Raw genomic sequence first — 24996 nt, 5'->3', positions numbered from 1 at the left:
TGCTAGCATGCTATCGAGCAGAAAGCAACCAAAATAAACATGCTTGCCTCTGGGATTACTCATCAGCGTCACCTGGTCTACACTTTCCAGGACCCTTGAGGCAGATCCAACAAGCAACCAGGCATCTCCAGTATGTATTCGCAACATGTTAAAGACAACCAAATTGAGAAGGGCTTTGATGTGGCCAATGTCGAGGCGATCCAGTTCACTGGGTACGAGCGACTTGGCGTGCTCGTATAGTTTCCTGGGCTTTACTGATGAAGAGTCCAACGGATTACACGTCATGGCTGTTCCGTAAAGTGATCCCACCGCCAGCACGCTCCATAGTTCAGCGAACAAGCCAGATCCAGGCTGACCAGATACACTTGGAATGCCCTGAACAGGGAGGTCGTAGGCAGTCTTCAAGATGTCATGCTTCTCGCAGATTGGAAGCCAGGATTGTACGTTGGTGAAGTAGACCTCTATAAGCTTCCAGCTGTCTCCCAATATTGGTTCAGATGACGCTGCCATAAGCTGATCGAGATTTGCATGCTCGACATGCTCCTGTAGGTAGGCGCTGCGATCCTGGGTATGGCTAGCATGTGCAGCTACAGACTCATCTGCTCCGGAGTCGTCATCACTGGTATGAGGTGAAATTCCAGTCGATTGTTCATGACGCGAAGGTTCTCCTCCAGATAGTAGCTTATCCACCTCGGTGTAAAATTTCGCTTTCCGCCATCGTCTGTGCAGCTTGTTTGCCTCTTTCGAGTCACCACGACCCAATAGTAGTGAAGATGCTCCTTCTTGCGCCAGCTTCTCATGGAGAGCTGTCTCATTTTCAGAGTCTCGCTGGAACAAATAGGCAAGTGCTAGCTCAAGAGTGCGAATGTAGCCAGGTTGGATACCTCTTTTCTTGGGATTTGCAGTGTACGAGCATTCTCTCGACGTTCCTGAGCAAGTGGAGCACGTTGGCTGTACTCCGTCGCACTTCTCACGGGCGACACGGCACTGGTCACATGCTCGTGATACTCGGGTTCGTTTGGCAGGCTTCTCCTCCGGCTGGGGTGCGGAACGGCGCTTTGCTTGGGCTTGGGCAGGCATGAGCCTTATTCGGACGAAAAGACAGCAAGTGAGCAGGTGCCGAAACTAATCTCGGGTGACAAAATTGCCAATGACGTCTTCGCATGGTTCGCGGATTTGTTTTCTGCGGTATTATGAGTAAACGCGGCAAAGCTCGGTGGCAGGCGCCGCCAACCCACCGTTTGAACTGTCCACCTGCGCCACGGAGCTCATCAGCTGCAAGGCCGGGGATCTATCATGTGTGAGTAATAATTGACCCGCGGATAGTTTTTTCGTACGCCCTCAAGGCACGTTAAGGGAGTGCAAAGTTGTCGCGTGTCCAGGCGAAGTCGGGAAGGCGCAAAAGAGGGGGAAGATAGCTTATCCGGAACTTGCAATGTGCGAGTGCTCCTCGCACACAAGTAGCCTGCGCCAGTACCCAACCACCATCGCGACATGGCGTCGCGTAAATGTAATCGTTGTCCCTCTTACAACCTCTTCCCCTACTCCCCAGGCTGACTGGGGTTCTTTGTGTGTTTACGGCCTTACCATGCATATACATAGAGGTCGCAAACACACCCGGCTCAGCAATATACAGCGCACCTCACCTTTTGTCCCTGTGATCACCGGAACTACAGCACACTTCCCGAACACCAGATACCGGATCCGGGGGCCAAGGGGTACCTGAAATAAGTCTTGCGCATCCTGGAGGTCTCGACTATGGCTTCTGTGGTGGTTGGGAAACGCGTCTTTGCGTCCTTGGGCGAGGACGATGGAGCCGCCAGTGACTTCTACCGCCGGCACAATAGGCCAATTTCAGGGGAGGCCGCTCCATCCAGGACTGGTGGATCCCGTCAGAGGCGGAAGCTCAGTGTGGGCGACATGTGTAGGAAAATAACCCGTACCTTGATCGGTCGCATACTGACCAGCGACAGCCTCCGCAATGTTCGGTACCCGCTCCACTCCTCTCGCTGCCCCCACCCCCGCCGCTCCTGCGAGTTATCGCCGCCGCACATTCAAGAAGGATGCCTCCATCGTGCTTCTCGGTATGCCAGGAACTGGCAAGTCCACCCTGGCTGTCATTGCCTCGATGGCTTGCCGGAGGCGCGTTGTCGATATTGATGACATGTTCCAAGACACGACGGGCTTTTCTACTGCCAAATACCGCAAGCAATTCGGTGCGGCCAACTATAATTTGCGACAAGAAGAACTGCTTAGGAGTCTTCTTCATGAGCATGACCACGACGCGATACTTGTCTGCAATGGCGTCTCTCTGGAGCGGAATGGGCAAACCTTGATACAAGACTTCGGTCGGACACATCCGGTAGTACATGTACTGCGCGATCTTCCTAGCCTGCATAGCTACCTGGGTCGGCCTGACATGCAGAGACTCAATGACATGTTCGCCTTTACCGCACCTATGCTACGGCGCTGCTCTAATTACGAGTTTTATAACATATCCGAAGCCAAAGCCGGGAACGTTGACACGTCAGATGACCAGACCATGGCTCCAGCATTTCTCACACTGAAGAGGGCGCAGAGGACCTTCCTCAAGTACTTGTCGCTTGTAACGACTCCCGAGCTTCCGGATGAGTCGGTTGGGGCGTCCATTCCACCACTAGAACCTGGTTATCCGCTGTCCGATGTAGCAACCGAGCTTCGGAAATACACTTGTGCCGTGCAGGTATCGCTGCAAGACATACTTGCTCCAGACGCCGACGTTCAAAGCCTAGAAGTTGGCGCTGACGCCTTTGAGATCACCCTTGATTTGAGTCAACAACGTCCCATGGCCACCCTCATGGACGATGTTAGCGCTTGTGTGTCGAAAGTACGCAGAAGCACAGTGGTACCGATCATATACCATGTGCTGCCTACTTCTACCTCGGATGGCAGCCGAACACTCTATCTGGAATACATACATCATGGTTTGCGCCTGGTCCCTGAGTACGCGACTATCGACTTGTCGCTGGACCCTGGCGCGCTTGCGGACGTCATCAACTCTCGTGGTACAACCAAGATGATCGGACATCTACATGCCGACAAGCCATGGGAGGATCATTCTTGGGTGGCACAGTACGAAAAGGCCGTACGTGTTGGGTGTTCCGTCGTTCGATTTACTCGGCCAGCTCATTCCATTGATGACGATGTCTCGGTTCGCAGCTTCAGTCGTCGAATGGCAGCGCAGGATGCCCGGATCCCTTTGATTTGTTATAATACAGGACGAGCTGGTCGACGCTCCGTATGCTTCAACCAACATTTTACGCCTGTTGTTGCGGCCTCGAAAAGGGACGAGGCTGACGATACCGCGTCAATAGCACAGTACCCACGCGATTCTTGGCTTACTGCTAAAGAAGTGACACAAGCCCTCTACAATTCATTCACATTCGACCCCATGCAAATGTACATCATTGGTGTGCGCCTAGGATACAGCGTATCGCCAGCGATGCACAATGCAGCGTACAATGCTTGCGGAATGCCACACGTTTTCAGTCGCATCGAGAGCCCGACTGTGAATCGTCTCCAGGAGCTTGTACGCAAGCCGAACTTCGGTGGGTCCATTGTCATACAGCCCTTCAAGATGGAGGTAATGGCGCTGGTAGACTCACTGAGTCAACATGCCCGAGCGATTGGCGCTGTCAACACGGTTATACCTGTACGTCGGAGAAAGGACGATGGCAGCATCCCAAGCGACCTCGAACTCTTTCATGAGCGCAACCAGTCTGGGCCTGTCCAAGCTCTCTATGGAGACAACACTGAATGGATTGGGATCCGGTCCTGCGTACGACGTGGTCTCTCTCCAGCTAACGCGGTACGGCCGTCAACGTGCGGACTCATTATTGGGGCTGGCGGTATGGCGAGGGCAGCTGTTTACGCGCTGTTGCAATTGGGTGTAATGAACATTGCCATTTTCAACCGAACTTACAAGAGAGCCGAGAGTCTCGTAGAGCACTTCTCGCGGCTCGCCTCGAGCTCAGTGGACCAAGTCAGCTCACGGAAGATGCGGCAGATGCGGCCGAACTTGACGATATTGAAATCGCGCGATGAGTGCTGGCCGGAGCATCTCCGGGAGCCTACTATCATCATTTCGTGCATACCTACGGATCCGATAGATGGGGGCCCAGCAGCGCAGTTTTCGCTACCTCCACAGTGGATGGAAAGTCCGACTGGCGGTGTCGTGATGGAGACGGCATACAAGACGCTCAATACACCACTGTCGCAGCAAGTGCGCGACGCGCCAAAGAAGCTATGGACGTACATGGACGGTCTAGACTTTATCCCCGAGCAGGCATTCGCTCAGTTCGAGCTGTTTACCGGCAAGCGAGCGCCACGGAGGGTGATGCGTGAGGAGGTACTGCGTGCATGGAGGGACGAGCAGGGCAATACTGATTTGGAGATGGTGAAGAAGAGATGCGCAGCCATAGACGACCAGGAGCCGTAGGGCTGCATGATGATACGAAGCATAATGTTATAATGCCTAATGACGAGCGTTGACTACGATATAACTACGTCGAGTCGGCTAAGCATGCTCACCTGGGCAAGATAGACGATAAGATCCCTGCAGCGATCGTTTGGTGCACGTTCCTAGTGAAAGTCGGGACGCGTCGAGTTGACAACAACTGCACAAGCCAATGCGCTTACCGCTGCAGTCCCACCGCAACATAACTTAGCCACGCATAGATTCAGCTTCTGCGCAGCTCAGACTACTATGCACCATCACGACAGGACGGCTGCCCGGAAATGACGACGCGCCAGCCCCTCCAAACCCTTCCCCCGCCGTCGGCCAACGTTATCAACACCCGCTACGCCCACCTCCAACGGCCCGCGAGCACCCAGGAAGACGTGCAGGATGCAGCTTCCGTCGGGTCTGCGCTGAGCGATCTCGAAAACGATGCCGAGGACGAGTTCGAGAAGCGCATGATCCAGAATGCGCGCGACGAGCGGCGGCTGAACCAGGCGCTGGGGAGCAGACCGCAGGCTTTCCGGAAGGCACGCACCCACCCACGCGTCGGGCTGACTCTGGACAACCTGGAGAGGAACAACGCGGTAGCTGGGGCGGATGGCCATGTCAAATTTGAGAGCCCGCCCAGCAGCACCGGGAGCGCGAGGAGCGACCCGGCGATACACGCGCCAGCTACATGGGGGAGGAAGAGCAGGAGCAACCGGAACTGGATGCGTACCATCACGTACGAGGAAGAGCAGCAGCAGACACCCGAGCGAGCCGACGACACAATACACGACCACTACGATGAAGCACATGCAAACGTGCCGCGTCGCTCAGTCGAAGATAGCCCGCTCTCGCACAAGGGCACACCACGCAACGACCAGTCGCAAGAGTGGGACCTTACGTTTGAGCTCAACGAAGCCTCTATGATAGCATCCACGCCTTACATACCACGGAACACGGTGCTAGACGATATACGGCAGAGAGAAATGGAGGCTGTCAAGGAGCAGGCAGCCACTGCCCGGCTGGAGAGAATGCGCCAAGGGTCGCCCGAACAATCGCGCCCGCGGACATCTTCTATACGGACGGTAGACACTGTAGATAGCAGCGCGAGAATAACAGATCAGGTGACACAGCCAGCTCCTTCGCCGAAGCGGAGACTGCGCACGCGGACCCATTCGTGGCAGTCCATTGGGAAGGCGCAGCCGGTCACGGGCATCGGCATGGAAGATCCGCCAGTTGCCATGTACAAGAGTGCCGAGAACATAGCTGCAGTAGATCGCGAAGTAGTCGCCACGGCCCAGCCTGTCCCTCCAAGACGCATACCGAACCGAAGAGAAGACTCGCAGGATCTATTGCGGCGGCTCGCGAGAGTCTCCAATACACCAAGCCCGAGACAGACAGCACCATCCAGACCGGAATCTGCGCCCCCAGCACCGCTCGACAGCGCACCGCAGACTTTGCTGACCGAGACTACGCAATCTGAAAGCAAACCCGCCTCTGTGGAGGAGAGGCCTGTTTCTGCCGAGGTTCCTGATGCAGTAGCAGCGACCTCGACCGTGCGGCAAGAGCACACTGAATCCAAGGAAGCTGCGGCAAGGACCGAGCAGGTGGAAGCTACACCAATGCCGAAAGAGCGACCCGCCCTAAACCCAAAGACGCCAGTGGTGACTGGTGCTTGGGTCGATACACCAGGCCCGCGTACAGTACAAAGACCTGCCGTAGCGTCAAGGTCGCGTTCACTTTCACCCAAGAAAGGCAGTCCGCGCAAGCGAAGACCGTCTGAGAAGGCCAAAGAGCCATCCGAAGCCATGCCCTTAGAGCCTGTTCGCCCTCAGCTTCCAAAGTCTGCATTGCAGGCTCTCGTAGACGAAGCCAAATCTCAAGGCAGACGGCCATCAGCCGACTTCGGCGATTCGACCATCAACTCACTCGAGGATCTCATCGCTCCGTCAGGTGAAAGCCAAATAGACGAAGACACTCTTCAAGGCCTTCAGCTACCGACCGAGACTCCTCGTAACGAGGCAGAGCGCCAGCGACAGCAAGAACTGTTACATCTCCACCGCATGAACGACCGCCTTCGCGCAGCGCGGACCAGCATTCGCGACGCAAGCCGCGGCATGAAGCGCGTCGAAGACCAAGTCGAGCACGTAGAAGAGGGCGAGAATGGCGAAAAAGTCAAAGTGGTGAGTCGTGCATGCCCTTGCGCGATAGACGATCATGTCCAGAACTTTTCCATGTTGAGATGGTGGAAAAGTCTGTTTTGGCAGCAACAATTGAAGACCCTACGCCAGACATCGAACAGTTGGGGGAGAGCGTGGGGCGGGCTCACAGGCTTGAGTATCTTCTTGATAATCCTTTTCACTTGGTGGATAAGTGAAGAGATTGCTTGGTATGTTGCATCTGTTCTGCCGTTTCGCGTACAGGAACGTTACTGACTAGTCTCACAGCGAGATGTACTGCCAGCCGATGTATGCTTACTCGTCGCCCCACCCATTCAGCGTCAACATGAAGGCTCCCAAGTTCCCCTTTGTCATACCCACACTCATCTACCGGACCTTCGTTCAAGGCTGGTGGGTACCAATATCGTCCTTCTTTTCTTGGATTGCCGCCACCATTTGGAGTTTATTCTTTGGTTTCGAAGAGGCGCAGGCCGTTAATTACAGTGCCAGCCAGACTATTAAAGCTGGGAGCACCATGAGGGAAAGCCACTGGATTAGCGACGAGGCGGCTAAACTTATGGAGGAGAAGGGCTGGGATCACAGCATGTTTGAAGACGAGATTCTGCCCGGGGGCAGGTGACGGCAAGGAATTGCTTTTGTCACAGTCATTCATTACTTTCCTTTTGTCGCATTGATTCAGCGAAGGCGTCTTGTCTATTAGGGCCGCATGTTTGAAACAGGAGTTGGATACGCCACGATTGTATTATCATGATAGCGTCTTGGATATCGCGTGTGAGTAGCAAGGGTCGTGTTGGTTTATCGACTGATCCTTGATCATTGCATAAGAAGAAATTTATCACATACCTCAACTTCGGCTTTAAGATGCTTTTGTGATCGAGACGGAATGAAGGACTAAGACATCTGCTTCGCATCTTTTTGGGTAGTTCCGCCTGTGTGGCATCAGCCTCGAGTAGCTCGTTGTCTATTCTGTTCAAGCTTGGCCTGCAGTTCTCGGGCTTCTTCCTCTTCCTTCTCCAATTCCCGGCGTAGCCTTTCTTCACACGCTTTGGCTTCAGCCGTGATGATCAAGCCTGTACTTGTATCTTCGAGCGCGCAGGCGGGGTCTCTCGGCTCCAAACTCAACGTGAAAGGTGGAGCCCAGTGTTTACTCAACAGCGACCTGGTGGTAGCCCTACTTACCTCATCTACGCCAGTGTAGCGCGCGTAGTCGAAGCCTTTGCCTAGCACATCACTCTAAACGACAGGATTACTCCCTTCTTTGAAAGCTGTTCTCGCTGTTGAGCGTCGATAGTTGGAGGACCATCCAGCAACGCGTCTCCATGGTTGATACTGCCGTTACATGGGACTAGAAGTGCTACCTGATCTTGTACATACTGACGCTGTGTAATAGAAGTATGCCGTCATGTAATCGACGATTAGTCGACATAGGTCAGGGCATGAGTGAACACCTGGGCAGCGTCGACAAGGAACAACGGAAATATATTCTGGGGTGGTCGCCAGACAGCAGAGTATAGCATTTTGCGATTGCGATATACTGTAGTGCTCGTTATGCGATACGCAATGCGGCTGTTGTTGAATGTATCAGTGATGCCGAAAGGCTAGCAGCTTGTTGCCCCGCGAGCAGCGGCGCGTCCTCGCGGCACGTGACGTATGGGCTTCCACCTGAGCACTCTCCAAACTCTGCCTGCCCCTCAACTCAAAACCTACGCAAGCCACCATTTGCAGATTGCTCGGCCAGACTCCGATGACGAGCGACCAACGCGAACCGTCGCCTGGGTACTGATACACAATCGCGCCGCTACCCCAGCCCATTGGCGCGCGCTCCTCGCTTCTAGACAAGTTCACATCTGCATCCGGCATGGTGTTGCGGACTTCAAACACCTGCTAACTCAGACACCCTTGCATCACCCCAGCTGAAACATGCTGATTGGTTTCAAGCGCCGCCCATCCAATCCTCCAACCATTAATAGTTTCCCGGTTCTGGGGTGTCGTTCGCAAGGTTTAGGGGCGGAACACCTGGGACGCGTACCTTGTGGGCTCGAAGTGTCTCAGTATGCCGCCCTCTGTGGGGGCTTGACAGGACGTTAAAAGGTGGAGGGATTCGCTGCTGCGCGAGGGAGGTAAAAGCAACGTGAAGCAGGTCTAGCAACTTGCGGACGGTGCGGTGTAACAACATTCTTATCTTTCGAGCGCGGGCCGCACACAGTACATTCTCTTCTTGTTGACGACGCCGTATTTACGCCGTAATTTGGGTTCGGAAGGCTTACGATCGCTCATTCTTTGTCGCCGCCCCTCGTTTCTGTTCGACTTCACTATCTGGCTTGCGCCTACACTACGATCCTTCGGTCATTTCCACGTTCAACGCAAGATCAGTTCTCAAAACGCCAAAATGTTTCTCGCCACAATTAAACTCTTCTCGTTCCTGATCATTCCAGAGTTCTGGGCCAGGACCGGCTTCTTCCTCGGCTACATTATCGCTTTCCTCCTCGTCTTGGAAGTTGTCCGTCTAGTCAGCACAGATGCGAATCGCAAAGAGGTTGAGAAACTTCTAGACGCGTATGCTGCGTCGAGGAGTGACGTGCCTGTGAGAAGACGTCGAGAAGAGGCTGCACCAGTGAAGAAGGTGGTGCAGGTATCCATCGATGAATTGGAAGACATGGAGAGGAGAAGTGTGATTGCCGAGCAGGAAAGACAAACACAAAAACATCAACAACGGGAACAAGAACGGACACGCACTCCTAGCCCTGCAGCGGCGCGGATACCAGAGTCCAGACATACCGAAGAGAAGCGCAGACGCAGAACGACATCTACATCCGTATCTCCACATGCTACTTCTCAGTCCCACTCACACCCGCAAACCACCTCCTCTTCGAGTCCTACCCGCCGTCTTCGGAAACGCAGCGACACGCTCAACTCTTCCAGCAGCGCAGAGGCCAAGGGCACTGCCGTACGGAGGCGCAGGGAAACTTCTCCCATAGAGTCTAAGACACGGGAGTCGAGGCATGCGAGTCCAACACCAAGATCGAGAAGCAAGGAGGCCAAGATACTAGGTGGATCATTGGGCAAGATGCTGAGGAGTAGAGGCTGAAGTTGAGCGGAGAGTCCGAGACGAATTATGTATAACCTTTTATGCTACGTAGGCATGACTTTACGAGTAGATGCACATCTTCGAAATGTACAAAATTGGGTATCTTATCAACGCGTTCACGAACCCCAATCATGCTTCCTTTTTGTCTATCCTGAAACTCGACGTTAGGTCCAGCCTATGCACCTGCCAACCCATCCATACCCCCAATCTCCTTTTCAAATACCTCAAAGTCCACTCCTTCGTCCTCGAACATCTTCTTCACCTTCTCGGCGGCAGCTATCTGTCGCTCTTGCGTGAAGCCACCCGGAGCGTTGCTTTCGTACTGGATGAGCTCGACCCATCTGAAGAACAAGCTCTCCTTGCCCATGGCTGTGAGTCGGTCCTTGAACTGTATGACCTTGTCCCTCGCTTCGGTTTCCGAGCCTTCATCGAGCTTTGCGCATTCCCAGACAGCCCATTGTCCGTTCTCTGCTTCAGGGTCGCCGACGTAGACGAAGACGCATTTGCGGAGGTGGTCGAGTGTGATGTCCTTGCGATCGAGCAGTTGCGTGGCAGCAACCATGCCAAAGAAGTCCAGGTCGAAGTCTGAATCCATCAACAGATATCCCGTCTTCTCCCTCAACCTCGTCTTGTCAACCGCGGGCAGAACTCTGGTCTTGAAGAAGGGATTATCCGCGCCTGCACGCCCACTTCCACCTTCAGCCTCCCCAAGCAGGTCCTTAGCTCCCCATCCTCTGCTGACCCGCACGTATACCTCCTCGTCCCTGAAGCCCAAATTCCACCGCCAGCTCACGGGATTGCCTGGCTGCTCGATGAAGAAGGTGAACGGCCATAGCGCCACGAACCGGAAGAGTAGGAAGTCCAGCATGAACATGGCCATGCGCTTTCCTACCCTCCATAGCAAAGTCGCCCAAGATGTGCCTGCCCAGTATATGGTAGTCTCATTGTGGTTTCCCATGACGGACATGAGGATAGCCCAGTAGTGAGGCCCGATGACGTACAGGCGCCATAGTACGAGCGCGGTTATGGCCGTGTTGAGGAGGACGGGGACGCCGAATATACGCCGCTTGAACCAGGCTGGATGCACATCGACATGTGTTATGTAAACGAGCGAGCGGTCGAAGGTAGACAGGAGCGTCTCGAGTTCAGCCGGGGCTGCGGTGAAGGGCTGTGGGATGGCTTTCTTGGACTTTGTGCCGGCGGGCTTGACCGCGCGTTGTTTAGTCTTGGGCGGCATGGCGAAGGCTACGAAATTGCGGAAACTACGACGGGGTTTGGAGGAAGCATTGGCCGAGATTACGATGTGCTGAACGTTGTGGTTGGACACACGCAACGTCGAGCTCCAGCATCATTCCGATCAGTTTCACCGTTCCGAAAATCTGGGGTAGCTGCCATCCGCCACACCACACCTCGAGATATCCATTCTCAACCTCAACTGCTCCTTTTCCCTAGCTTGACACACGCTCAATTCGCTCCTTTATGCAAGTGCGACACCTTATCTCTCAGCCTCCTCTAGGCTTTCACATGCGACGTCTATTTCGGGGCAAAAGCAGGTCGGCCTTTGTTCTGCAAAACCCCCCGATGGACGCATCATTCAGCACCGTGCCCAAGGCAGTGCCCTGTCCCGGTTTGGGTTCATCTGGGTCGGAGCTCGTTTGACGTTTTCGCCGACCATCCACTCAGGAACTGCGTTCTGCTGATCTCCGGCATCACTGAGGAGACCCGGTACTACCGTCAGCCGTCGATAACGTCAACATGAAGGCACCTTATTGAGGCACAGTTGACTGCGGCGCAATGTAAGCAGTGTTCTTGGTCATGCAAAACGTGTTGTACATTCTTCAAGATGCAAGAACACCTATACACCGCAGAAAGGAGACTGAATGAGAAAAAGCATACTATGCGTTGAGAATAGCAAACGTTAGATCTGCGGAAAGATCGCTCGCGTACCACGGGTGCGGTAGGTATCCACTCACCGCAGAAGCCGGTAGCCCCAATCCAGTGAGGCCTTGTGCTGCCACATCTAGGCACGGCTGCGGATAGGCCGGGCACGTCGTATGGAACGACCGTCCACCCAATTGGATTGGACATGGTATGGTTATTGCATAGTCGTCATCTAGTTTGCTTATCTGGGTCAGCCGCTGCTCTGCTCTAAGCGATGCATACTACCGTTTAGACTGCATCAGTCGCGTGGCAGTAGAACCTGATATACACCACCTCGTTCCCGCCTCCCAGGTAGAGCTTTTTGGTTCTCTCCAACCTCCTCTGCAGCAAACGTTTCATACGTCCAACATCAAACGGGCAAAGATGTCGCAGCAAGGAACCCAAGGACCTCCAGTGAGTGATGTCAATTCCAGCCTCCTTCTACGCGCAACTAACCATGGTCAGTCTGGAGCTTCTGGGCAAGCCAGTCGAGGCCCTCCATATGCGCCCCTCAATGCCGGCCTGGGTGGAACCCCTGCCATTGTGCCTGACGTACCTCTCGCCATTGTCTTTCTCATACTCTACCTGATCTTTGGCGTTATCCACATCAAGATCTTCAAGGGTAACAAGCATCGCGGGCACAAGTTCATCTTCAATGGCGCTATACTCGGTAAGTCCTTCCAGTCCTATTGACTAGTATGCACACGGCTAACACATTGCAGGTCTTTGCAAGATCAGAATCATCACCATGTCCCTGCGGATAGCATGGGCCAACTATCCCAGGAACATCGGACTCGCCATCGCGGCCAATATCTTCGTCTACATCGGTACCATCATCTTGTACGGAGTGAACTGGTTCTTTGTCCAACGTATTGTCCGCTCCCAGCATGCGCGCCTAGGATGGTCAACGCCGTACCGCATCTTTCACCGAGGCGGACTGGTTCTGTTGGTAGCCACTCTACTTATGCTCATCATAAGCCAGATCTGGCAGTTCTTCACACGCGACCAAAGCAAGCTTACTGCTTTCCACGACCTATTCGTCCTCGCTCAGACATATTTTACGATATTCTGCTTTGCGCCAGCTGTCCTAGTAGGCATCTCGCTCCTCGTTCCTAGGACAGAAGTCGAGAAGTTTGGCGCTGGTCGACTGAGGTACAACATCATCATCCTCCTCATCTCGGTGTCTGTTCTCTCCATCGGGCAGATCTTCCGCTGCGTTCTGGCCTGGATTCCAGGAACCCCATTGATTGATGTACAGCGCGACGTCATCAAGCTGCCGTGGTACCTGACCAAGGGAAGCTTCTACTGCTTCAATTTTGTCACTGAGATCCTCGTCATCATCATGTTTGCAGTGGTTCGCGTCGACCTACGTTTCTACGTGCCAAATGGGGCCAGGAAGTCAGGTGATTACTCCAGGAGCCGCGTTGACTTGCACGACGAGAACGAGAAGAATCTTACCGTACCCCCGCCCACTCTGGCTCACCCTATGGCCCACCCCAACGACTCAAGTCAAACGCTACACAGATACCAGTCTTCCGTGTTCGAAGACACCCAGACACTGGCTGATTCACTACAATACCCTCATTCGACTCTAGAAGTAGACAACACAGGTAGCTGGAAGGTCAAGCGTCTCTCGGGCGACTCATCGAGAAGCCGCCACACTACCATTTCTTTCGCAGCCTCATCTAAGACAACACTAAACGACAAGGCTTCGCGCCCCGATATCAATGTGCCGCCAGTTCCAGAACTGCCTGCTGAATGGCCATTGCCAGCTTCCACGCCACCGCCGGGTGCAAGTTCTGTTCTGGAGCATACAAATCCGCCATCGCGTCGGGGCACCCCGCAACAACAGACATACGAGCTTGAACATCATCAATTGAATGAATTCGATGTAGGCGATGCGGTTACCGACGCTTTGGCTAGGCTGGAGTCAAACAGTGACAGACGTAGAGCCAACCCTTCGACCCCACCTCCGAGATCTCATCGCAAAACGCCAGTACCGGTCTACACTCCTACTATGCCGTCTAAAAGTGGAAGTGTTTCGCCATCCCGAAAGACCAGGAAGCGCGTTAGTTTCCCGCAGACAGAGGTCATCCGCAGCCGCGCAAACAGCGCCAATTCTCAGGGTGCAAGAACCCCTGCTATCGAAGAGATCCCCGAACTCCCAATACAGAAGCCCTCCGAGTCATCAAGACCAGCTCACCGAACTGGACCGACAAGAACTCCTAGTCTCGAAATTATCTCCTTGTTGAACCACATGAGTGGCGATTCCACTCGCATCCGAGACGCATCACTCCAGCGAACACGCGCCACCTCAGTCGCGGGATCGGACGAACCTAAGACTCCCGCTTCTTGCGATCTTACTCGACAAACAAGTTCAAAGTACAGTAATGACAATAGCAGCGCAACAAGCTCCGAAGTGCGAGAGAAAGAACTCGCGAGGGAGGAATTCCGTCGCTTCAGCTCAGAGGCACCGCACAGATAGGGCTCGTCTCTTTGAGCAATACCCACGAACTCACGACTTTCCTTAATCTCAATGGCTTGACCATCATACATTCTTGTTTTGACCGGCGTCTGCAGCATCTCGTACCTATGGTACACTACGCGCATATTGGTCCACATATCGTCCCACTCTCTGGACGCTTCCCTTATTGTACATACTTACAATTCAATCCTGAGTATTTCCTATATGATTATCTTAGGCGTTTAGTGCTATTAAATTGAATTTATCATGCTGGTCGCCTAACGGCACGGCGCATCACACATATCCGCTCCGGTTCTTCGTCTCCACCCGATATTTCAGGCAGCAACATTCTTGCAACCACCATTCGTTCGTGACGCTAACTACAGTCCGCAGAAATTTTGAATATCGTACGTATGCAATATCATGTAGGAAGCTGCAGCGGACCGGAGATTGAGAGTTCATCCGATGCGTTCAGATTCCGAAGTGAGTAGATATGTATAAAGTAGCTGGAGGCAGTGAGCAACTTTCCGTACCACCAACCAGCATCACAGTTTCAGTTCCATCTCAACCTTCACAGTTCAGCAACAATGTCCTCCACCCAAACCCCCATCCGCGTCGGCGTCCTATACGAGGGAACGCAAATGACAGACCTCGCCGGCCTCGACCTCCTCGGCAACCTCACGCCCCAAACCATCAACCTGATCATAGCCATGAACCCACAATTTGCCTCTATGGCACCCTATGCCATTCCCATGACCTTCCTCTACATATCCTCTACCATGGAGCCCGCCCACGTCACACCAGACATGTACGTGCGACCCACGCACACCTACGCAACCGCCCCACGTGACCTCGATATCCTGCTCCTCGGTGGCCCAAACCCCGCGACTGTTTACGAAGAGAGTCTGGTGTTCCTGAAAGAGGCGAGCAAGCAGACGAAAGTCATCCTTACTACGTGCACGGGTGGCATGTGGTTGGCGAGGAGTGGGGTGTTGGAGGGGAGGAAGGCTACGACGAATAGGGTCATGTTGGGGATGGCGAAGAAGATGTTTCCTGGGACAGAGTGGGTGGATCGTAGGTGGGTTATTGATGAGGGGTGGTTTGATGGCGCGGAGATCTGGACGGCGGGGGGTGCCGGGTGTGGTAAGTTCATTCCCCTTCGATGCTGGAGTAGCTTGAGATGTACGTTTGCTGACTTCAATGCAGGTATCGACATGTTCATTGAGTATACGTACCAGAACTTTGACAAGAAGATGGTGGAGTTTGGATGTGTGGGGTTGGATTTCGACTTTGAAGGGCGTAGCGAGTTTTACAAGGGAGCGCTGCCTGATATGACCATGGCCTAAGGTTGTGAGCTCTTTAGAAGGGCACTTCAGCTTCATATAAGCTTTTGAATGAATATATGTAGCAGTTTGGGTTCCATCATGCCCCGATTATGAGATCGATGGACGACATCGTAAGCTTCCACGCTCGATTTGAACAGAGAGACTAAATACGTTCCCATGTCTTTGATGGCTGCCTTTTTTTGAGAATAAGAAAGGTTGGAATTGGTGTGAGCAAGAATCAGAAAGCCAGATCCGAATTGATCCATTCCTCGATGCGCTCCACAGCACTATAGCGACACGTCCTTTGTTTTTTTCCACTTCTCATACATGGCGATACAGGTCTCGATCGCCTTTTCTCCCATCTGATCATAATGTCAACATGTATCACTTTTTGTTCCTATTCTCTGTGACAGTTGCATTCCAAACTTCACATCAGAGTTTCACCTTTGGGTTCTGTTGCAAATCAGGTAATACCGAGGTGATTTTGTAGAAGCTACGGGTGTATAAGCTACTGAAATAATGAAGAGCCACAGGAAGGCTCATGTAGCTTGTTGTCGAGAGTTTTGAGAAAGCCTGAAAGCACAGTATCGATCCACTTGAATACCATTTGAGAGGCAGAGGCTAAAGTCCACACGGAGAAGGGAATTCACATTGTTCTGTTTGCTGTGTTTTGGAGGAATACCGGCGGAACACACACGTCGTCATCGAGTAGTTTTTGGTGATGAAGATGAAATGTCAAAGTGTAGAAGACTTCCCAGCCATGAAAGCGGAGATGACGTCTTTTGTACTCCAGCTAAGCCTCCTAGTAGCCCATGAATTATTGTAAGACTATTTTCGGGTAATGTCAGTCCACCGAGATTCCAAATCCATGTCCATGGTTGCTTTCGTTTTTTGAACCACAGCTTCAATCGATGCACACAGCAATTGCGACCACAGCCACCAACATCCGAATTTTCCAAAATCGTTTCAGAATAGTACCTCATGTAAGAATCACGATAGCGACCAACATGAATAGTAGTCGCAGTTTTTTGAGAGAAAAAGCAAAGACAAATGTTCGTCTCCTTGGGTAGCTGTTGATAAAAAAAAAAGAGTAACATTGGGAAGATCAGGCAAAGACATGGGGTCTTTCGCTGGGGTTTTGAGGCAATGATAACACCGGGCAACTCCATGACGTGCTCTCGATACTTTTTTTGAGCTTTTTGGAAAAGAGGCCGAGTAAGCAGAATGATAGAGAGTTAGAGTAGACAGACACAGATATAGTTTATATACCCTCTAGCGCATTGGCGAATATTGTGCATAGTCGTGATGATGGTGGTCATCACCATGTTGCTTGCAAGTGGCCATGAAGACGCTTGGCACATGGGTGCTATGCTACAACATGTTCGGCTTCATTAGCATTCTCCATTTTCCCATACTATGTACTTGGTATACGAGCGTGCAATATCCATGTCCATCTAGTCGTACAAGGACTTCCAACTCAAAAGAGGCGCCGCATCTCCTTTTCCCACTAACATTACTTTGCCGCTGTTACCACACCCTCATATTCTCGACTCGCTATGTAATCCAGGGTGCGCTGGAAGTGTTTCCTTGGGTTCTCGAGCGAAGAAGCGTTTTCGTTGGATTGTAGGTTGGAGTGAATGAGCTCGATGAGACCGTTGAGGTATTTCGTCGTGACCTAGTAATCGTTAGAAAAGCTTCGGAGTTTGCAAGATGGCAACTTACAGCATCGTTTTCTTGGTCGAAGTAGTAGACGTATCTGTTCAAAATCTCGACAAAGAGCTCGACTGAGACCGCGGCATCCATGCATGCGTCGGCCACACGGAGAGCACGTTGTAAGCACTCAAGCACTCGCTTGCCGTCGCGGTACAGCTATACTAGTCAGTACTGGTTTCTTGAAAGTCGGGTTGGGTTCACTCACGTTCTTCGGGTCCTCCTCGCCTAATGCCCTGATCTCAGTCGCCCACCACAGGTGACTTGCGAGGTACACTGCGCGACACTGATCCGGCTTCTTGAGCAGCTTGCTTCCATGTAACGCGCACTTCGTGATCAGGGTATCGTAATTCTCCTTGCCGAAATTCCTCGTTGTGTGTAGGCCACTCGCAATGACACACACAGCCTGGAACTGCGCTCTTGAGTCGCTGATGGCCTCCTCGTATATCGTAAACGCCTGCGCGAAGAACTCGTATGCGACCTCTTCGAAGCCGTTCTGATCTGCGACTTGACCACAGGCGATGAAGAGGCGGAGGGAGAGGTCTGCGGAGCCAGTAACGCGGGTGTAGAGTGTCGACAGTGTACTGTGCATGAACTTGTAGAGAGCGGATGATTGTGATTGCCAGTTGTCTTCGAAGTGTTCGCGCTTCTTGTATTGCCGAGCGAGCTTGAGTGATGCTGTGATGATGGCGGGGGATGTGTACTTGACGCGCTCGTTGCCTTCGGCGAAGGACTTGCGTGCGGCTTGGAGGAGCTTGGGAGTTGTTAGTACATACTATTGTCTGCACGTTGATTGAACTCACCTTGAATTGGGTATCGTTGTCCTTGCCGCGAATGAGGTGTACTATCCGCGCGAGCCATCCCTGCTCTTCTATCGTCTCTTCCGTCTCCTGTGCCCGTCTTTGAATCGGTCCTCCTGGGTATCCCTGCGCCTGCTGGATGCCTTCCCGAATGAGAACCTTCAAGATCTCCAGCACACTCTCGAGGTTCTCCACGGATGCGATGTAGGTCTGATTCCGCATCAGACTTCTTGCGACTTCGCCGGCCACGGCTCTCCGAGTCGGGTATGGTTGTGAATGTAGCAGAGGGATGAAGTTGGGTAATGCGAGCGCGGTAAAGAGAGAGATGTAGGTCTTGATCGGCGAAAGGAGGAGGCTGAGGATCTGGCTTTGAGTTGCTTGCGAGTGCAGGTCGGCGCTGTTCGCGTATTCGGCGACCTTTTGATTCGCAAACGTCAGGACTTGGTCGATGTAGTCGAGCCTTTCGGGGTAAATGTTCCTGTGAATATTAGTATCGTGCCTGGTTTAGGAAGTATGCTGGGACGTACAAGGCAAGATTTGCTAGCGATACCAATAGTCCGATCGTATCTTGTATTGGTAGCCGCTGCATCTTGACCAGCGTCTGCACCTGCTCATGGAAGATCTCGAACAGCTTGACATTGTTCGGTATGCCGCGTCTCTTCTCGATATCGCCATCTGTCTCGGTCGCTGGGGTCTCGTCGTTCTCGGCGGAGGTCTCTGCGGGTTTCGATGCCTCTTCGGAGTCTTCTTCCGTGCTTGGTTGCGTCTCTGAGGGTTCCTCTGCGTCTCCGTTCTGCTGCGCTGGCGCTGATTCGGGTTCGGCGGCCTTTTTTTCCTTCGCTATCCGCATTTGCTCCATGAGTTGTGCTATTGACTCCTCTTCCGTCCTCTTGCGCTGCTCTGGGCTTTCTGACTCGGCTTCTCTCTGCGCGTACGACGACAATCGATCCATGAGGCCGACTACGATGGCTTTGACATTTACGTGTGGATTTAGGCGTGCGACGGCGGAGAGGAACTGGTCGAGCGTGTGTAGGTGGAATTCGTCCGGGAAGACCTGGGTGACAACTGCTGCGTGTTAGTGATATCCTGAGGTCGGCAATCCGATACATACCCTCGAGGAGGTATTCCTGGGCCAAGACATCGCGACATTGCACAATCTGTTCCAGCAGCGGGTTGAGGATCTTCTTGTAGTTGTCCAGGTCGACCAGCTGGCTGAGCCTGACCAAGTTGCTGCCCACGAGGAGCTGCAGTTCCTGGCGCTCCTTGGTCCGCTGCTCGCGCTCCCTGGAATGGCCCTGGTGCTGCAGGCGCACCCACAGCTTGTTCATCTCGACAAAGTTGGTCAGGATGAAGCTGATGGAGTCCTGGAGATTGCCCTCGGGCCCCTCGCTGTCGCCCGACGGGAGGCAGTCGCGAGCCTGGCCGGCCAGATAGTAGCGCAGGAAGAGGCCGCGGATGGGGTGCTGGACGCCGCGACTCATCTCCATCATGTCCTTCATGATCTCCTTGACGGGGGCATCCTCAATGGCCATGTAGACGGTGCCGACGGTGACCATGAGGTACAGGCGCGGGATGATGTTGCCGGCATACTGGACGAGTTCGTAGAGGTCGGCGAGGTGGTTGACGGGGTGGTTCTCGCGCAGGTAGACGGAGAGATGGCGCAGGGCATCGAAGACGGCCATGTACAGCTCGTAGTACTGCTTGGGGCCGAGGCTGCTGGTGCGCAGTTCCGACACGAGGGTCGAGCTATCATGGGGGTCATTAGCATACACACATGTTATACGTAGGGAGTGCGCGTACCTGCACTTGAGCGCATCCATCAGCTTGCCCGGCGTCTCGAGGCAGCGCCGCATGAGCATCGTCTGCTGGCGCACCACGGCCAGGGCATCTTCGAGCAGCCGGGCCTGGTCTTCTACGGGGGGCGGCGACGCCATTGTGAGCGAGAGAGGCGGATCGTCCGGGGGTGTGGAGAGCTCGTCGTGGATACGCACCGCCGCCTTGGGTGTAACCGTTCGCCAAGCACGCAGGGATGCAAGCTCCCCTTCGACCTGCGTCATCACAGCATCCACCACCATCACTCTGCCATGTCAAAACTTGGGCTTGTGCATGCATCTATTATTTAATCTATTGGTACATCGGTATTCGTCTCACAGACGTGTCTAATCTTCATAATATAACTCCTCGCCGTACTAGGCTGGCTTCCGGCCATTATTCGTATATCGTAAAACACAGGGAGAAAGGAACAGGCGGGTCGAGCCAGTCTGCCGCCAAAGCAAAAACACCAAAGAAGCCTGGACCGCAGACATCACGCAGCTAGCTATGGCGCCGGAGTGACAGCTGCAGCGGCTTCGAACGTCTTCACGCGGTAATGCGTGTGCCACATGCCATCATCATAGTACTCCGTGGGGCCATTGTCTGGCGATAGCGTGACCGTGACGAAGATTGGCTTCGGCGTCTCGACTGGCGTTGAGATGCTGCTGGAAGACAAGCTCGAGATCGTCGGTGTTGCAGTTGATGTTGCTGAAGGTACCGATGGGCTAGGAGTTGATGTACTTTTGACGGATGATGTTGATGGTGATGTGGGTGTTGGCGTGGGAATCGACGAAGCCGGTGTAGGTGTTGACGATGACGACGACTTCAAGACGCTGCTTGAGCTGCAGCTAGATGACGACGCGGGCGCCGGTTGAGGCTGGACGACAGTCGCAGTGACCTCTTGGGTGACAGTCTGTGCCGGACCGACGACTTCGACCGTCTTCGTCGTCTTGATCACCGAAGTGGCTGTTGCGACCGGGGTCGAGGCGTCTCCGCCGACATTGACAACCGAATAGCTCTTGTTGCGTGGGACAATCTCGCGGGGCTTTGACGGGTCCAAAGGCCGTCCGGTAGCCAGTGTCGAGAAAAAAGCGGCCAGTGCCAGAGTCTGAGCGTTGAGAAGCATGGTATCGAAAGGATTGGGATGGTTTATTGACTGCGCCGTTGATAGTCGTGTACACGTGTTGAGCACGGCTTCAGTGTGGGTATGCGCTGGCAGAGGACAGTGTGGGAACCACGATGTAGGTATCCGTTTATTAGATCCATAGCTGCTGTCGTGCTGCGCAATTTCTCGAGGGCTGGAAATGTGGTGGTTGGGTGATGGCTGGTCGTGCACGGACCACGGCTCCCGCGACGCGAAGCTGGCAGACGCGACAGGCTGGACTCATCCAAACTCTTGACCGTCAAAAACTTGGAACTTTGCGACCCATGTAGCATGTTGTTATCTGTCGCATCACATGTCAATGTCGGGTAATCGATACAATTATAACGTTAATTAGTTCAACGCTGTCCAAAGGCCCCGTTCCCCGGCATCTCCTGCGGCGACCTCTGGTTCAGCGCCATTTCCTGAGGATCCCGCGTTCCCTGCGCTTCGACCATTGGACCACCCTGGAACTGGTTCCCATACGGATTCGCGTTCATCTCTTGGTAGTGTTGTGACTGGTAATGAGGCTGCTTGTCCTGAGCCTCGACCTCACTCCTGTATGCCATGCCGTCCACTTCCTGGCCCTGCCTCATCCAGGACTGCGGCGGATCCGTCTGTTGCATCCTCGGTTGCATCAGAGCCGATTGTATTTGCGCCTGCTGGTTGATCTGTCGCGAGCGTTTCTTGCTATGTCGTCGGAAAGCCCAAAAACCCAGGCCGGCGAAGAGAAGAAATAGTCCTACTCCGACACCCACACCAATGCCGATCATCCTCTGTTGCGCGTCGACGGCTTTGTCTGATTTGATGTCAGTCAAATTAAACGGCTGCAAACTCGGAGGTCGGACTCACCGAAGGTGTCTTTCATATCATTTCGGCTGGCATCTGGCGTCATATTAGAGACTCAAATGTGTGAGGGAGGCAGGCATACTGACCGAACTCGCTACTTGGATTAGACATACAGACTAAGCTTCCGGATGAGTCTCTTTCGCAATCTGAAATCGATACTGAAGTTGGGAAGGACATGAAGATGGGATGGGTATGATCCCTTGATATGCAATTCTGCTCTGACGTATACTTATTGATCCTGTGTCAAGGAAATGCAGTAAGCACTAACTATGTATGCGAGACGATCTACTCGTTCTACTTATATCACAGCACAGTGATGGCAACACAGGGCTATGTGCATCCATCTCTCGTTGGAGTAGCACTGAACTAGCTACTTCGGGAAAAGCGCATGCGCGCGAGGAACCGCCCCGCCAACCGGTAAGGCTGATTGGCAGACTCACAAGATGCGGAGCACGCTCAGCCTCGTCACATCGGACGCCTTACCTGGCAGGAAGATCTATATCCTCTTTTGGAGTGCGCTACAACAATCGCGTTCAGGATTCTCGCCCAGGACTACGGTAAACTCGGATCCATCCTTACCATATATCACTGCTCACTTCGCGTGTTCCGATGGTCATGCACAGAGGCAACAGCGATGGAGGAGCGACTGGGAAACGTGCTTCATTCAATACTGTTAACAAACTTCTCAGAAAAGACATTCAGACCCCACGGAATTCTGGCAAATCCTCATCTCGCACCCGTACCTGTCGCACATGACCTTCACCTTTAGCCTCTTCCGCCGACGACTCTTGTGGTTCAGTCTCGTTCGAAGTCCTCATTCTCGCACTCTTGCTAAACTTCTTGCTCCACCACCGCGCAATGCCTCGTCGTTCACGCTCCACTGTTGCTGTTTCCTGTCCTTCCGATTCTGCCTTGTATCCACCTATCGGAACATCGCGTTCAGTAACAGCAATGTCGCTCGCGGATGACTGATGAGTAGAGCTGCGTCTTCCAAGTAGGAAGGCGGCGACTGCGATAAGAAGAACCCCAAGTATGGCTCCGATGCTGATGCCGGCGATTGCCCCGCTCGATAAGCCTGTGTTGGGAGAGGTTGAGGCTGGCGCAATGGTGTTTGGTGGTGGAAGTGCGGATGAGGAAGGTGTCACTGAAAATAGTGTAGCTGGGATTGTCGTTGCAACGGATGTTGAAGAGGAAGCATAAGATGAGGAAGAAAACGCAACGGGGGTCGGGAAGGCCCCTGGAGTCGAGCTGAACCTTTGCGTCGTGACAGGCGACACGGGCTCCGCAACAGGCGTTCCGATAGGCGATGTAGCAGACGGCGCACCTACTGGAAGAAGCGTCGTGGGAGACAAGGAGATAAGGAGGGACATATCCGTATAACGTAGGAGTCTGGAGCACGGTTTACCGAAAAGCGCACAGTAAACAAGATACTGACGAGTCTGAAGTCAACTCGTCGATGAAAACAATGAAAACGGACGAGGAGATGAGAAGACTGGCAAAGAGCAAGTCGAGAGGACAGCTATATTTGCCCTAGCCAGCCCCCACACAACTCCAGTCGTTCACTTCAGCCGTAATCTATGAATAGCCTTGTAATTAGAGATTCCGGTCTCATAACAGCGATAGAACCTCAGCCTTTAGAAAGCCAGAGACCGGATCTAGTAATGCCTAGCGAGGTCTCACAAATAAGGGTGCTCTCTCGGATAAGATGTTAGAAGAATTACTCATCGGGGTTGAGCTTAGCAGCCTGATGTCTTCAGCCTTGTGCATCACAGTGTAGTGCTGGTGGGCGGGAGCCATAAAAAATAGATTAGATGCCTCTTTTCTGATAGCAGTCATAAGCCTCTACCTACTCGGCTGGTTTCGCCTGTCCGTTCGCCATACTCGGCTTCGGATTTCCCTCAAAGCTCTTCGCATGTTTCCAGCCCGCTTCCAAAGAACTCGCAAAGAGCCGTGTAGTACCCCAGACATCGAATTGCACTGCGATACCTCGCATACCAGTTTGGATAGCCATGGGTATCTGATCCAGCCCCATCACACCACTAAAGCATCCGTCAGCCGTCTGGTCCAACATGAAGTAACATGCGATATACGTACCCAAAGATAGGCAGGTCATACTTGGCAGCCGCTGCATTGAATGTGCCCATGGCTTCGAAGAATTTCGGATCGGGGTTTCCGTTCATGAATGAATGGATGTCCATGCCAGCGTCAATCATGTAATCGCCAGGACCAAACATGAGACCAGAGATGCCTTCAACGGCGGCAATTTCCTCGCAGGCCTCAAGGCCCTTTAGAGATTCGATCTGGGGTATGAGACAGACGTGATTGTTGGCGGTTTGGACGTTGTAAGGGTCGTTGGGGTAGAGAGACCGAGTTAAACCTGGTGTGAATGTCCACGGGCTGAACGAACGATGGCCTTTACCACCTAGACGTGCTGGGTTAGTATAGATGGCGAGGGTCAAGATGCGGGGGACAAACCGCCAAAGTACATCTCCTTGATGAAGTCGCGGACTTCTTGCGCACTCTCCACATGTGGGATGACGATGCCGGCGCATCCTGCATCGAGGGCGGTAGTGAGACTCAGCTCATCATGCTTGGGTACGCGGCAGATGACCATTGATTTACCCTCGGAATGATGCTGAGCGGCGTGAATGCAACTTTATCGTGAAGGTTAGCGTTGGTTTCTTATACACATTCAAGTTCTCAAAGTCTTGTCGCAATTGGATCGAAGAGAACTTACTCGTGCAACGTCAACCGGTTGTACATGCCGTGCTCAACATCCATCCAGATGAAATCCGGCTTGGTGGAGGCAATCAACTTGGTCACGAAGGTGCTTGGGATACCTTGCGCGATGCCCATGAGGGTCTTGCTCGCATCTGCCTGGGCGTCTTTGAGTGCTTGTTTGAGGTTTGCCGGTTGCGTGAGCATAGCGGCACGGTAGGGTGCTTTGGCGTGGAGCTCGGGCTGCTCGCTGTACGGCTTGAAGTCTGCCATCTTGGATGATGTGTTCAGCGTAGTGAACGTGGGACGTATTGGGAGTGCAGGAAGATCGTGAGAGACTTTAAAAGGTTGAAGCTTGTATGTTCTGGTTCAATTGCTGACTGTGATGTGCAAAGAATACTCAGTCTTTATACCTGCTGAGTATATCTCCACATCTTATCATGCGTGAGTAAGCGGTAGTACCGTGTAGTCGCACCCGCATGTTTCGGAGCAGCCATGACTGCTGC

The 24996-nt window shown here is 53.2% G+C and overlaps 9 protein-coding genes across 9 annotated transcripts; 5 read left to right on the top strand and 4 right to left on the bottom strand.

Moving 5' to 3' along the window:
* Window positions 1-1758: 1758 nt before the first annotated feature.
* On the top strand, window positions 1759-4477 carry J4E83_002229 (uncharacterized protein; the record flags this gene model as incomplete). Its single annotated transcript, XM_049329179.1, has 2 exons — window positions 1759-1924; window positions 1974-4477. 2 exons carry the CDS (start codon window positions 1759-1761, stop codon window positions 4475-4477), a joined length of 2670 nt encoding a protein of 889 aa, XP_049192151.1.
* A 299-nt stretch (window positions 4478-4776) lies between these two features.
* On the top strand, window positions 4777-7282 carry J4E83_002228 (uncharacterized protein; the record flags this gene model as incomplete). The annotated part of the gene is made up of 3 exons (XM_049329178.1): window positions 4777-6666; window positions 6775-6872; window positions 6931-7282. 3 exons carry the CDS (start codon window positions 4777-4779, stop codon window positions 7280-7282), a joined length of 2340 nt encoding a protein of 779 aa, XP_049192150.1.
* A 2644-nt stretch (window positions 7283-9926) lies between these two features.
* Window positions 9927-10988, bottom strand: J4E83_002227 (uncharacterized protein; the record flags this gene model as incomplete). Its single annotated transcript, XM_049329177.1, has 1 exon — window positions 9927-10988. The coding sequence occupies one exon, from the start codon at window positions 10986-10988 to the stop codon at window positions 9927-9929; it is 1062 nt and encodes a 353-aa protein (XP_049192149.1).
* A 1067-nt stretch (window positions 10989-12055) lies between these two features.
* J4E83_002226 (uncharacterized protein) lies at window positions 12056-14156 on the top strand (the record flags this gene model as incomplete). Its single annotated transcript, XM_049329176.1, has 3 exons — window positions 12056-12085; window positions 12137-12341; window positions 12394-14156. The coding sequence occupies 3 exons, from the start codon at window positions 12056-12058 to the stop codon at window positions 14154-14156; spliced, it is 1998 nt and encodes a 665-aa protein (XP_049192148.1).
* Window positions 14157-14722: 566 nt separating this feature from the next.
* Window positions 14723-15481, top strand: J4E83_002225 (uncharacterized protein; the record flags this gene model as incomplete). The annotated part of the gene is made up of 2 exons (XM_049329175.1): window positions 14723-15278; window positions 15342-15481. 2 exons carry the CDS (start codon window positions 14723-14725, stop codon window positions 15479-15481), a joined length of 696 nt encoding a protein of 231 aa, XP_049192147.1.
* A 1492-nt stretch (window positions 15482-16973) lies between these two features.
* On the bottom strand, window positions 16974-19904 carry J4E83_002224 (uncharacterized protein; the record flags this gene model as incomplete). The annotated part of the gene is made up of 7 exons (XM_049329174.1): window positions 16974-17135; window positions 17183-17329; window positions 17379-17924; window positions 17974-18448; window positions 18498-19035; window positions 19082-19716; window positions 19771-19904. The coding sequence occupies 7 exons, from the start codon at window positions 19902-19904 to the stop codon at window positions 16974-16976; spliced, it is 2637 nt and encodes an 878-aa protein (XP_049192146.1).
* A 434-nt stretch (window positions 19905-20338) lies between these two features.
* Window positions 20339-20657, top strand: J4E83_002223 (uncharacterized protein; the record flags this gene model as incomplete). The annotated part of the gene is made up of 2 exons (XM_049329173.1): window positions 20339-20344; window positions 20367-20657. The coding sequence occupies 2 exons, from the start codon at window positions 20339-20341 to the stop codon at window positions 20655-20657; spliced, it is 297 nt and encodes a 98-aa protein (XP_049192145.1).
* Window positions 20658-21282: 625 nt separating this feature from the next.
* Window positions 21283-21818, bottom strand: J4E83_002222 (uncharacterized protein; the record flags this gene model as incomplete). The annotated part of the gene is made up of 2 exons (XM_049329172.1): window positions 21283-21722; window positions 21776-21818. 2 exons carry the CDS (start codon window positions 21816-21818, stop codon window positions 21283-21285), a joined length of 483 nt encoding a protein of 160 aa, XP_049192144.1.
* A 1800-nt stretch (window positions 21819-23618) lies between these two features.
* On the bottom strand, window positions 23619-24971 carry J4E83_002221 (uncharacterized protein; the record flags this gene model as incomplete). Its single annotated transcript, XM_049329171.1, has 5 exons — window positions 23619-23811; window positions 23867-24194; window positions 24248-24426; window positions 24510-24763; window positions 24966-24971. 5 exons carry the CDS (start codon window positions 24969-24971, stop codon window positions 23619-23621), a joined length of 960 nt encoding a protein of 319 aa, XP_049192143.1.
* Window positions 24972-24996: the final 25 nt, after the last annotated feature.

Source organism: Alternaria metachromatica (genome assembly GCF_023757995.1).
Source record: "Alternaria metachromatica strain BMP 0045 chromosome Unknown scaffold_3, whole genome shotgun sequence".
In the NCBI taxonomy this organism is placed as follows: Eukaryota; Fungi; Ascomycota; class Dothideomycetes; order Pleosporales; family Pleosporaceae; genus Alternaria; species Alternaria metachromatica.
Note: the sequence above shows the minus strand (reverse complement) of the source record. Positions and strands in the feature narration are given on the sequence as shown.